This window comes from Macaca mulatta, chromosome 14, assembly GCF_049350105.2.
Source record: "Macaca mulatta isolate MMU2019108-1 chromosome 14, T2T-MMU8v2.0, whole genome shotgun sequence".
Lineage (NCBI taxonomy): Eukaryota > Metazoa > Chordata > Mammalia > Primates > Cercopithecidae > Macaca > Macaca mulatta.
Genome location: NC_133419.1, coordinates 50,703,981 through 50,718,127, shown reverse-complemented (window position 1 = coordinate 50,718,127; position 14,147 = coordinate 50,703,981). Strand labels below are relative to the sequence as shown.

Here is a 14,147-nt window from a genome sequence, read left to right as displayed (position 1 = left end):
AAAGATGAAAGTGGGAGATGAATGCCGAGTAATCAGTAGAATCATTAAGCCTCAACTTCTCCATATATAAAATGAGGCTACTGCAAAGTTGCTGTGATGTTACATGTACTGCCAAGCACCTGCTACATTGCTAGCATATAGCAGTGTTTATTAAATGACAAATATAAGATGCCACAGCATAATGGTTAGTCCTTAAAGCTTTGGAATTAGGCAGATCTAGGTTTAAGTTCTGTCCCTGTCACTTACTAATCATGAGACTTTGGGAAGTCTTTGTTTTGTCATCTGTAAAATGGGGAAATAAGGCTTACCACAGATAATTCTAGTAAAGATGAAAAGGGACAGTATATAGTAAGCGCCTAACACAGTGCTGATACATAGCATGCAGTTTAAGTTACCATGACCATCATGATATTATGTGACTGGAAAGAATAGTAAATGACATCAGTTTCCAGGTAATACTAGTCTCCTCCCCCTCCCACTCCCCCCACAGTTTTTTTTCTGCTTCTCAGTTTTTCTGCATAGGGTCATTTCTTTGTCACATAGGGTTCAAAGTTACTATCTTTGCACTCTAAACAGTAGTAGCAGTGGTAACTACTGTGCATTATTTACTGTGTTTTTATTACTTGTTCTCTGCTCTATGGGGTAAACATAATGTTGAAAGTGTTTAAAAAAAAGAAAACATAGCTTTAGTTAGTTTAACTTTTTGGCTATTCATTTATTTTGTTTTTGATTTATGTTCGCTAAACACACACAAAGAGTTAAGTGGATTTTTTTATTGGGCCTAAGTTGGAAAGCATAGAAACAGTTGGAAACACTGAATTCAATCAGTTTCATTAGCATAGATTTATATATGAAGCTCAAGTAAAATGTCATCAAGAAATAGGAGAATATAGGATGCTGTAACAGTTAATTCAGAGCCGTACTATAATAAGTATTCTTTTTAAATTTCACATAAATATAACAGTTCTGTAAGCTTGATTTGAGGGCACATACATGTTTTTCTTTTTGGTTACATAGAGAACAATGAAATAAAGCCTCATTGACGTAATTGAACCTGATAACATCTCCTGGTTGTACTGCTGATGTTTCACTGTGGTTTTGGTGGTTTTGTAGAGCTCCATAGAGCATGTTAGACTTAAAAACATATTCAAACAGAAACTTTTATCAGGATTCAACTTCTTAACCATCAAGAAAAAATGAATTTAAATAAAGGCACAGTCTTGGGTACACTTAAATCAACTTAAATAATTTTTAATAGTATATATTACTTAGAGAAATTACTGTTCCTTAATTAGTTTTGAACAAATAACCACAGTATGAAAAGAAATAATAATTTCTGGTATGGTATTATATATTAGCACAGAAGGAAAGAGATAAATATAATAATGGAAGCTCCTAAAAACAGCAAGTTAAAATTTTGTGCTTTCATTAAATGATGTCTTATAGTTCGACAGAACTACATTTTTAAAACATATCATAGCACTATAACTTTTTGTTTTAAACTGAAATTAAAAATTTAGTTTTATTTTTTAATTCTTATATTTAAGTTACTTACAAGATCTACTTTGGTATTGGGGTTTAGATGCCTAAAACTTTGCTGACTTGGAAACAATGTGTATCAGAGCATTTACTGTCTACTTGGAAGTAAAATTTTAAAATAGCTACATTTTATTATGTATGAGGAATGAGTGCTTGAACCAATATTTCTTAAAACTTTTAATGTACATGTACCGCCAACTATGCATTCAGTATGTATGGTAGCTACCCACCAACTTAAGGTAAATGTATAAAAAAGAATCACAATTTTTGAAAACTAAAAAATTAAAATATTTTATATCAGTGTATATTTGCAATATTAAAGGTATCTCTGTTTAGCTCAATGTTGAGTAAATAGGCTGCTTGTTGTAGGTTCATTGTATATCGTCATATTCTTTTCTCATCCCTATTTCTCTTAAATTGGAAAAATCCAACCAAAATTATAATTTATGAGGAACGTCAGCAGGGGTTTTTTGGCTGTTGGTTCTGAATACTCAGATTAAACAGGGACTCCGGAATTAAGAGATTGCTCACTGAAGACTCTTTCAAGGCTGAGTCACTTGCTAAGTTGATGGACATTATCATACTTGAAAGTTTAAGAAATAGAGGCTTTTGCATTTTATTGAAAATAGCACTGTTTGCTCTTTATATTTTATATTTGCTTTTAAATATTTTATTTTCTCAGTTTTTGCACAGCACACTGAAAAGATGTATACTCTGTATCCAAAAAGTTGAGTGCATTTACATTTATGCTATTTCTTTAACATTGAACTCAGCATAATGTATTTTAACCACCAGCCCTTTTCTGTGAAAACAACAACAACAAAAACAGGGTATATAAATTTGCAGTTAGTGTAGTACTCCTTGCTTAGCAAAGCTTTTTCTTGATGTGCAGACAACTGATTTTTTCTCTCAGGACTGATTTCAACACATTTTTCCCAGTCTATATCATAGTTTACAAAATAAATATTAAAGTAGGAAAAAATTATCTTTTATAGTATGGATTTTTCAGAGGTAAAAACATAAAAACTTGTCTGCTATTCTTTCTCATGTGTATTACACATATACCAAGAGCTGATTTGGACTCTGCACTTCAGTGCACTTATCAAGCAGTAAAGTAAAATATCTGGTTTTTCTTTCAGCATAATGTTCATCATTTGTGTGGCTGAGAGTTTTATAAATCTCTCAGCAATAGTCTATCTTTTTTATATGCTTTTGCTAGGAGGAGCACAGAATCTGAATGGTGCCTGTGTAGTTTTTGTCTCTTCTCTTTTAGGAACAAAAATCTTCAGTTTCGTATATGAAAGCATTTTGTGCTTGTTTTAGAAAGATTCTGTTCATTTACCAAAGAGGTTTTTATGTTTTTTTTTGAAAACGTTCCATAGCTTCATGTCATTATTTGATAAAGTTTCAAAATAGACAACATCCAGAAGAATATGGGGTAAATGAATTACCAGTCAAAAAGAAATCCAGCTTTTAGATAGTTGCTGTTGTATGTGCTAGTAAAATTTTTGGTTTTATCCCGTTGTATGGTATTATCACACGCACAGATTTATATTGTTTGCATTAGAGTCCTATTCTTGATTTAGGCTTAACATTTATTCTGAGCTATTTATGTTACCTTGTTTTTATCAATACCTTAGGCTTTAGAAACCAGTTTTGAGCCATTTATTTATTTTATTGATTGGGGAGTATAATGCAACACAATGAAAATAATGCAAATTTAAAAGATATAAATAATATTCAAATGGTGTGAAAATACTTTAGGAAAGATGATTTGTTCTCTTTTAGAATAATGCACGTCTTAGAGAACTTTTTCAGCTTTTAAGAATATAATTTGTTAAGATAATGAGATTTCTGTGGAAATCAAAATTAACCTTATAGTTCACAATTATGAAATATATGCAAACTAAATTGTTTCCTTTTTCCCTCTAACTATTCTGGGACAAGGAGGAACAACTAGTGATTGACAGATCATAATTTGATAAATAATGGCTAATACTCTATTACTGTTTCCTAGTTTAAAATTTTATGTTTTTAAATATATATATATTTCATGTATACGTATATGTAATCTAATATTACAGAGACACTTAGCAGTATTTTCATTAAGTATTTGCTCTTTGCATATTTCTCACTTTATTCTGTCATTAGTTCTCCCACTGTCCAGGATCATTCCTATCAAGTACCAGCATGCTTTAGAACCTATCATGTTAAAAAAAAAAGTATTATTCCCACATTTTTTTCTAACGATTGCTTCATTTCATTCTTGCCTTTACAGCACAGTTTTTCAAAAGAGTTTTCTCTAGTCACTTTCTCTACTTCCTTACCTTCCTAAATTCATCTTAACTTTTAACTAAAGCTGAACAAATATTTATGAAATACATGTAAAGTATAGAGACTAAAGAAACAGACACCATTGACCCACCATTACTGTTATTTTTGAACATTGCCATTAACATTGAAGTTCCCCGTGTGTCACTCCTGGATCTGGTTCACTTCTTTCTCTTTTAGAGATAATCACCATCCTGAATTTCTTTACAGTTTACCATATGTATTTCTAATAAGCATATCTCAGTGTGTATTTCATTTTAAATGAGTGAAGTTATACTGTATGTATCTGTCTGTGATTTGCTTTTCTTGTTCAACATTGTTTCTGAGATCCATCCATATACTATGTAGCTGTATGTACTTCATTCATTTTCACTGCTGTACTTCATTGTATGAATATACCAAAATTTTTCTTTTATTGTTGATGAACATTTGGATTGTATCTAGTTTTTTGCTACCCTAAGCTGCACAGCTATGTGCATTCTTCTTGTCTCCTTCTGTCAAACTGTAGCAAAGGACCAAGTTTTTGAGTTTTTCCCTGATCTGTTGTGGATTGATGCTTTTGTAAAATATACTAAAAATGTCTCACCAATGTCAAATTGCTATAAAAATATATAAACCTTTACTCTGAATTTCTGTATTTATCTTGTATGGACTGCATTTTGAATACTGCTCTAAGATGTGTACCTAGCTGTGGAATTCCTGGGTCGTTCATCTTCTATTACTTATGGAGAAAATTGTTTTCTCAAAATCGCTAATATTCTAGTTGCTCAAATTACACAGAAGGCAGTCTGCCAGCTCTTTGTGGCTTTCTGTGTATCTGCTTTCAATTCCTAATATGAAGGGGATTTCACAGTAAGACCTGCTGCTTTAGGGTAATGTAATTTTCATCCTAGAGAAATTGACTGCAAATAAGATTAGGCTTTGCTTAAGAATTGATTCAAAGCTAACCTAGCAAGCACAAGTGAGAGAAAACTATGATAATGGGATAAAGGGCCAGGATGAGTGAATTTATTGAGGGAGATGGTCTGTAATATTGTAATACTACAATATTGTAATATGCAATATTGTGGAAGATGGTCTGTAATATTGTAATACTACAATATTGTAATATGCAATATTGTGGAAGATGGTCTGTAATATTGTAATACTATAATATTGAAATATTGTAATACAAAATGCTACGGTAGAGAGATCTAAAGAAAGCAAGCAGAGAAAAAAAAGCATTGTACATAGTAAGATTTTTAGAGACCTTTAGGAGTCCAGTTAAAATAGGGCATACATTCCTTCTCATGTTAGCAGCCTTCCTTCTGCATAGGCAGCCTTACAATTGTCTCAATGCGTTAGAGAACTTTCACAAAATATAAGCTGAGATTGCTCTTATAAGTAAGCAGCAGGACTACTTTATATCAGTGTTTCTCCATTGTATTTTCATTACAACCCCAAATCCAGGAAAATATATATATATGTTTATATTATATATAATATACAAAATATTATCTATACATATGTAAAATATTATATATACATATATAAATATGTTATACATATGTTTCCCTAATCTCCCACTTCATGTCATTTTCATACCAAAGATGTACAGTACATCTGTTTGTATACTGTAACCTTTGGAGGGCTATGAACCATTTTAATTTTCAAGATTTTTTTTTTTTTCCCCAAGAACCAATTACCACCTGCTTGGGAGTGATAGCACCCCTGTTGAGAATATATCACATGAATACAAACATGGCTCTTGGCATTAGAGTACAAATATTTAAAAAGGTAATGTTTATTTAATCATATAGGTCAATGAAGTGGGGAAGGCAGACTACTCAATGTTAAGAAACCATTCTAATGAAAGTATGCTTGAGTGAGCAACAAATCAACTTCTACTTAGGGTAATGAATCAGGGAAATAAGGTATACAAGTATTTTTCTCTGTTTGATGGTGTTATTGTGGGAGAAGTATAGAAATATGGATCAGATGATAGTACAGTTAGGTAAGGTTGTAGACCAAGAATGCAAATTAGTTCATTGATGCCTATCTCATAGGTGATTTTTAGTGATACATGGTATGGCTCTGTTTTCACTTCTGTCTCTTCTATACATCTATTCGTGAACTTAAGAAAACATCAGATTTATAGATGTCATGATAATGGGAGGAATGAAGAATAGGGTAGTTGACATTCTCAATCTCCAAAGAAACTGACAGGCTAAAATAAGGGCAGAAGTAAAGTATTGCCGTTGGGTCTAAAAAGCCATTATTTATAAGAATAGCATGGAGGAAAATGGATCATAACAATATCATGTATAAAAGAAACTTAGGGATTTTAGGTTATGTTAATCTTTTTTTTTTTTTTTTTTTGAGACGGAGTCTTGCTCTGTAGCCCGGGCTGGAGTGCAGTGGCGGGATCTCAGCTCACTGCAAGCTCCGCCTCCCGGGTTTACGCCATTCTCCTGCCTCAGCCTCCGGAGTAGCTGGGACTACAGGCGCCCGCCACCTCGCCTGGCTAGTTTTTTGTATTTTTAGTAGAGACGGGGTTTCACGGTGTTAGCCAGGATGGTCTCGATCTCCTGACCTCGTGATCCGCCCGTCTCGGCCTCCCAAAGTGCTGGGATTACAGGCTTGAGCCACCGCGCCCGGCCGGTTATGTTAATCTTAAGAAGCATTTTAGGAAGCTGTTAACATCTTTATTTGCAGTAATTAGTGTCCCTTGAATCTAGATTATATGCTGATTAAATCACAACCTGAAATAATTATATCAGGATCACATTTAGGACCATATAAAATATTGCTTAAATTTAATGTGTCTGTTATATATGTGGTATACTTTGCATGTAGTTATATCAGAGCCATTTTGTGGGCACTGGTTCATGAGCCTTCTAAGTGATTGTACTGTGTCTGAATTTTCTTTGGGAAGAAATAGATTTTTCTTCAGTGGTAAGAAAGAAATTACGTTCTGCAAGGATATTGATGAGGAGATGGTGTTAATGATAATTGACAATTTTTTGAGTGATTAAGCATGGGTGTATTATGTAAAATATGAGTCAACAAACTGTAGTCCACTGACCAAATCCTGCCAGCAGCCTGTTTTTGTATGACCTTTGAGCTAATAATTTTTTTTTGCATTTTAAAGGGTTATAAAACAAAAACAAAAAGCAAAGAATATGCCATAGAGACCTTATGTGGCCTGCAAAGCCCCAAATAAGATCTTTTGCAACCAGAAAACTTAAGCCTGAAGGACAAGAAACAACACAGATAGTTCAATATATAGAAATTATATGATTATATTACAGATTAGGCTCATATTCAATAAAGGTTCAGAGCTATGTACAAAATAGCTGTTATAATGTATTATTTAATCAAAAGGAGAAGACCTATTTAACTCAGTAAATGTCAAAGAAATTTAGGATTGATGATAGGTAGCAGTTATAACTTCCTGAATTAAAGTTAATTTTATCTCCTTGGGCATATGTAGTGACTACTATATTGGGTTGGGAAGCAGCCAAAAAGCTTGTTAGGAAGAAGGGTAGGAAAAAAAACTAGTCTGGGACTCAAGTTACCGTTGATAGGCTAGTCTATCAAGGAGACAGACAGGAAAACAATCACTAATTATCTGCATATCAAAAGGAGTATGTGCTGCTTTTGATAAATCCATTCCTTTATACTTAATCTAACCCCAAGGACAACAAGCTTTTCAAAATGTTTTTGACAGAAGTACCTTATTGGTAAGAAGATAGCATCACCCATCACCCATGATGAGCCTTTGGAGATGGTGGGTAGGCAGAGAATATCTGATGATGTGTAATATTTCTTTTATTTTTTGTGACTTAATGTGGTTTTGGATTTATATTTTCCTTTTTGTGGTAATATTTGAAGATTAATATGGCTTGTTTTAGTTACTTTATTGTGATAATTCTTTATTTTGATTTCTCAATTACAGATTGTATTAATTAATGAAATATTCTGTCTGGAGATAATTTTTATTCTCACCATTCCAGTATCTCTTCCAGATTTTGAGCTATATTAGATAATTGTAATGGAAAATGCTCAATTTTGTCTTTACATATTCTTGTTTATTTATTTCTGGTTTGTAACCAAGTGAATTTTTTTTTTCCAGATGATTCTTTGGGATTGGGACTTAAAGCAATGGTATAAGCCTCATTATCAAGTAAGTATAAGTAATATCACTAAATAATACCTGTGATGAAACTTTTGACACTTAAAGATTTGCAATATTTCTGTGCCATAAGATTTTCTTTAACTAAACTCATAAGTTAACTAGAACCTTCATTGAGGTAGATTTTTTAAAAATACATTTTAATTATAAGGGAAAAAGAAAATGATAAAAAACCAAATTTATATAAATTGTTATGAAAATATTGCTAATATAATCTGGGCTCGGAATCAACTCATATTTCTATATTAAGAATAAGATTTTTTTCTTTTCTGATGTAGACCACTGATCTATAAAGGGGAAAAAATAGATGGAAGGCCATATCTGAGACAAAGCAAAGCAATTGGCAACATATTTTATTAGGGAAGTAAAGATACCCAACTTTTATTTTTTGGTAAACTTTTTATTGAATTATAACATACATGCAGAAAAGTGTACAGCTCAATTTTCAGAAGTTAAACATCCCATGTAACTGATACCGATATGAAGAAATGGAATGTTTCCAGTATCTCAGAAGCCTTGCTTATGCCCAATTCCAGTCATTACCTATATCCTCAAAGGTAAATCCTATCCGACTTCTAGTTACTAGTTTTGCTAATTTTTGAACACTATATATATACAAATGAAATAATATGTGTTAAGATTAATTTTTTGAATACCTAAGTAATATATGTTTATATCAGATAAAATGAAAATAGAAGTATTTAATATAAGGAGGAAAAAGAAAAATCACTCATAAAACATCAAGCAATAACTATGTTAACTGTGTTAACTTTTGATGTATATCTTTATTGATCTTTCCCATTATGCCAAATTTACTTAATAATTCTAATAGCTTATTTGAAGATTAAGTCTTGAAGTACACAATAATGTTATCTATGAGTAAAGACAGATTTATTTATTTATTTCCAAACCTATGCCTTTTATTTCGTTTTCTCATGTTATTGTACTGTCTAGGACCTTCAATTCAGTGTTGAATGGAAGTGGTATGAGTAGGCAGCCTTGTTTTTCTTCATGAACTCAGGGAGAAAGTGTTCAACATATCACCACTAATGCTTTTTTATAGATACCCTTTAGCAGATTAAGGAAGTTTTATTCTAATTCTAGTTTACTAAGGACTTTTTTTCTCTTTTTAAGTCATGAGTGGATATAGAATTTTATCAGATGCTTTTTCTGCATCTACTCAAATGATTCGAGAATTTTTTTCTAATTATTCTACTAATGTGGTGAATTGCATTAATTGGTGTGTTTGTTAAACCATCCGTGTATTCCCAGAATAAAGTAAATTTGACCAAGATGTATTTTTAAAAAATCTTTATCCCTATATTCCATTTGTTAATGTTTTGTTTAGAAATTTTGAATTTGTGTTTATGAGAGAGTGTTGGCCTATAAATTCTTACTTTTCATAATGTTCTTGGCATTATATTGGTATCACGGTTACCAAGAACCTTGATATCAAAATAAAATAAGGTGAGATATTTACCCTTTCTATTATCTCAACAACTTTGGGTAAGGTTAAAAATTGGTATTATTTCCTCCTTTAACGTTTGGAAGAATGCTCTGGTGAAGCTACCTCACCTTGAATAATTCTTTTGTGGACAAATTTTAAGTTATGGATTCAATTTCTTTGTTTTAGTACTATTTAGGTTTTCCATCTTTTCTTCTAACAATTGAGTTACTTGTGTTTTTCTAGGAATTCCTTTTTTTGTTGTTCCTTCTGGCATTTGTGAGACTGCTGAAAGCCCTATTTTAATTTCCAAATAGAAATCTTTTTGAGGATTTCTACTTGGTTTATCTCTCTCTCTTAGCCACTTTTATAAATTGACAAATGCCTTTAGAGGAAAAGCAGGTCTGAATTTAAGCTCACTACTTTGTTTTTCTCATCACTTTGAGATCTTGTTTGGCCCTCCCTGTCTTCATAACTCTGAACTGCAATTTCAGTCTTCCACCCCCTTGAGACTATAGATCTCTACTCTGTTTCCTGGCCTCTTTTGTGCTTTTCATCCTCTCTGCTCTGTGCCAGTTATGAATCAGCAGAAAATTCCTAGAGGGAAAAGAGTAGCACAGAATGTTGGGTTTCTTTTAATCTTTTCTCTTAATTCTGGGTTCTTGGCCCTTTATGCCCTGGCTGTTTGGTTGTGTTTTGATGCCTTGAAATGTATGCTATTTATATTTTATTTCAGCTTTTCTAGTTGTTCTAGACAGAAGAGTTGGTCTGATACAAACCAGTCCCTCTTGGCTGGAATATTAGGCAAGCCTCTTAAGACACTCTGAACCTATTTTCTCACCTACAAATTGAGAATAATACCAGTTCCCTCAAAGGGCTAATTAATATGTGCCTAGTACTCAGTACAAATGTGAGCCAATATTATATAAATTTCAATAATAATAAATACTAATCTGAACTTGAAGTATAAGACAGAAATGAGCATTTTTTTCTTTAAAAGGCCAGAGAGTAAATATTTTAGCATTTGCAGGTCATACAGCCATTGCTACCTTCTGCCACCCCTACTGCTTCTCCTCCTTCTCTCCTTTTTCCTCTTCTCCCTGCCACTCCTCTTCTTTTTTAATAGCCATTTAAAACATAAAAACTATTCTCAACTTTCTGTTTAACAATCAAGATTTTGCCAAAAAAAAGTGAATGGAAAATAGGAATTTAAGTTCAACTTTTAAAATTGTGGCAAATAATTTGAATATTCAATTTGATCTGGCACTCTCTTGCTCATTTCTCTCCTGTTTCACCCAGAGTAAAAGTCTTTGTCATGTACGTAAAAGAACTTGCACAACATGGTTCCCTCCCTTACTCTCTTGTACTTCTCTTTGTCTTCTGCTACTTTCTCCTTCATTTACTCTGTTCCAGCTGCACTGGCCTCCTTATTATTCCCCAAGCAAGTCAGACAGGCTTCTAACTCAGGTCTTTGCACTTGCTAGTCTTTCTGCCTGGAATGCTTATTTCCAACACCTTGTCATGTCTTTACATAAGCATTTCCTTCTTAGTGAGGCATACCCCAACTATCCTCTCTAAAACTGCATTGCGTTCTATCACATCTTTTTCCCTTAACTTACTTTATTTTCTATTTTTAGCAACCTGTTCAAAATCTATTATATACGACCCTTTATTACTCATATTACTTAGCTTGGAATCAATTGTTCTCAAAAATTTGGTCCCAACATGTCTTTCCAGCCTGTTTTTCATTGCTTTCTTATATAATCTATACTTTAACAATTTCATGTTCCCTGTATAGCATTATTTTACTGCTTAAAAATTGTATTTTACCACGTTTATACTTGTATTTATGCGGTGTCCATTTTGTGCAGTATACTTCCCCAATACATTTTTGTTTTGTTTTATTGTAAACAAATATAAATATAATCCTAACAAATTTTTAGGGCCCAGCTCAAAATGCTACCCCTTCCATAAAATTTCTGTTACCATCCAAATGTAAGTTTTCTATATCTCTTTTGAACTCTAATGCCATTTTGTCGCTATATATATATATATATTTCATTTTTTGAGATGAAGTTTTGCTCTTGTTGCCCAGGCTGGAGTGCAATGGCATGATCTCAGCTCACCGCAACCTCCACCTCCCGGGTTCAAGCGATCCTCCTGCCGTAGCCTCCCAAGTAGGTGCGATTACAGGCATGCACCACCACGCCTGGCTAATTTTGTATTTTTAGTAGAGATGGGGTTTCTCCATGTTGGTTAGGCCGGTCTCGAACTCCTGACCTCAGGTGATCTCCCCACCTCGACCTCCCAAAGTGCTGAGATTACAGGGGTGAGTCACCACGCCTGGCTATTTTGTCTATATTTTTATATCTTCACTTTCTGCTAATAATAACAGTACTATCTTTGCCTTTAGTTATTTGTACTATACATTACTTTATATGCTCTGTGTGTGTTACCATATTTATTTCTCTCTTTTCCTCCTTGCTAAGTACAGTTATTAACTCTGGAAATAATGTAAGAGGAAATCAAGTGAGAACTATGAAAAATGGAAAGAGGAAGGCAGACTGACTAGGGACCTTAGTACAGGAAAAACAACACAGTGACAGAGTCTCTTATGACCCACACCCAACAGCAAAACATGGTCTAGGCCCCCACTCTCAACCTATAAACATAAGGTGACACAGGTAGGCTTATTCTTTACCCCAGATTAAACAAGAGCCCTGCCAACAACACTAAGCAAGTCTGGTGGCTCTAGCAAGGGGGAATTAATTTGGAGCCACTGGCAATCAGTGGCTAGGGAGAAGCTTTCTCCTTCCCTCCTGGGCATGAGACTCCCCTTCCCCACTGACAGACACTTGGTAGCCAATGTGCCTGGCAAAGGGGATATCCTTACAAATGCCTAGCCCAGAAAGTGATCTTTATTCCTGTGGCCTGGAGACTCCTTTCTGTCCCCTAAAGGAACCAGATGACTCAACCTGAGGAAGCTCTCTCTCCCTCTACCCTAAGGTACTAATATGGACTAGTGGGAACTCAAGGGGCACCAAAAAAAAAAAAAAATCAAACACACCAAAATGATTGTGAATGCTTTGAAAATTGTCATCCAAACCACAGCCCACAAAAGTACACCAGGACCTGTGTGACAAACCTAAATGGGGATACTGCCTTCTAATGTCAAAGATTTTGGTAGGACCCAGAGTCTTGTAAGTTATAGTCAAAATATTGAGAATAAAATAAAAAATCACCCATCATACCAAAGCAAGAAAATCACAAATTGAATAAGAAAAAGGAATGACAACACCAAGGTGAATCAGATTTGGAATCATCTGGCAAGGATTTTTAAAGCAAACATCATAAAAATGCTCTAACAAATAATTACAAAGTATCTTGAAACAAATGGAAGAAGAAAGAAAATATTAGCAAAAGAAATATAAATTATAAAAAAACAAATGGAAATTATAGAGCTGAAAAATACAATAATAGAAATTTTAAATTACTGGATAAGATGAATAACAAAGTAGAGATGACAGTAGGATAGAATCTGTGAGCTTAAGCATAGATCAATAGAATTTACCCAATTTTTACAACGTAGAGAAAACAGAAACAAAATGAACAGAGTCCTAGGGACCTGTTGGGCAGTAACAAAGAACCAACATTTGTATTATTGGTGTTTGAGAAGGAGAAAGAGGGTGGGATTGAAAGAGTATTTGAAGAAATAATGGCTGAAAACTTCACAAATTTAGCCAAAAACATAATCCTACAGATTCAAGAAGCTTTCTGAACCCCAAATAGTATCAACCTCTCAAAATCTACTCTAAGACATGTCATAATTAAACTTCTGAAAGCTAAAGACAAAGAGAATATCTTAAAAAGCATCCAGAGAGAAACAACACATTACCTATAGGGGAACACCAATTCAAGTAATAGCATATTTCTCACTTAAAACCATGAAGACCAGAAGGAAGTGGCAGAACACTTTTGAAGTACTGGAAGAAAATGGCTGTAAAGTCTATATCCAGCAAAAGTATTCTTTAAGAATGAAGGGGGGTAGGTTCCAAGATGGCCGAATAGGAACAGCTCCAGGCTACAGCTCCCAGCATGAGCGATGCAGAAGACAGGCGATTTCTGCATTTCCAACTGAGGTACCGGGTTCATCTCACTGGGGCTTGTTGGACAGTGGGTGCAGGACAGTGGGGGCAGCCCACAGACTGTGAACCTAAGCAGGGCGAGGCATCACCTCACCCAGGAAGTGCAAGAGGTAGGGAAATTCCCTTTCCTAGCCAAGGGAAGCCGTGACAGATGGCACCTGGAAAATTGGGTCATTCCCACTCTAATACTGCACTTTTCCAATGGTCTTAGCAAATGGCACACAGGGAGATTATATCCTGCGCCTGGCTCGGAGGGTCTCACACCCACAGAACCTTGCTCACTGCTAGAACAGCAGTCTGAGATTGAACTGCAAGACAGCAGTGAGGCTGGGAGAGGGGCGCCCGCCATTACTGAGGCTTGAGTAGGTAAACAAAGCCACAAGGAAGCCGCTTTGGAGCCCTCGGCAGCTCAAGGAGGCCTTCCCGCCTCTGTAGACTCCAATGCTGGGGGCAGGGCATAGCTGAACAAAAGGCAGCAGAAACTTCTGCAGACTTAAATGTTCCTGTCTGACAG

The 14,147-nt window shown here is 34.4% G+C and overlaps 1 protein-coding gene across 4 annotated transcripts in view; it reads left to right on the top strand.

Annotated features, from left to right (window-relative positions):
- PDE3B (phosphodiesterase 3B) overlaps positions 1-14,147 on the top strand; it is a 207,950-nt gene that overhangs the window by 105,878 nt on the left and 87,925 nt on the right. For all 4 annotated transcript variants that reach the window (XM_028833635.2, XM_015114810.3, XM_077963273.1 and 1 more), the window contains exon 2: positions 7,985-8,035. In XM_028833635.2, coding sequence (XP_028689468.2) covers positions 7,985-8,035 — 51 coding nt within the window. The remainder of the gene's footprint in view (positions 1-7,984; positions 8,036-14,147) is intronic.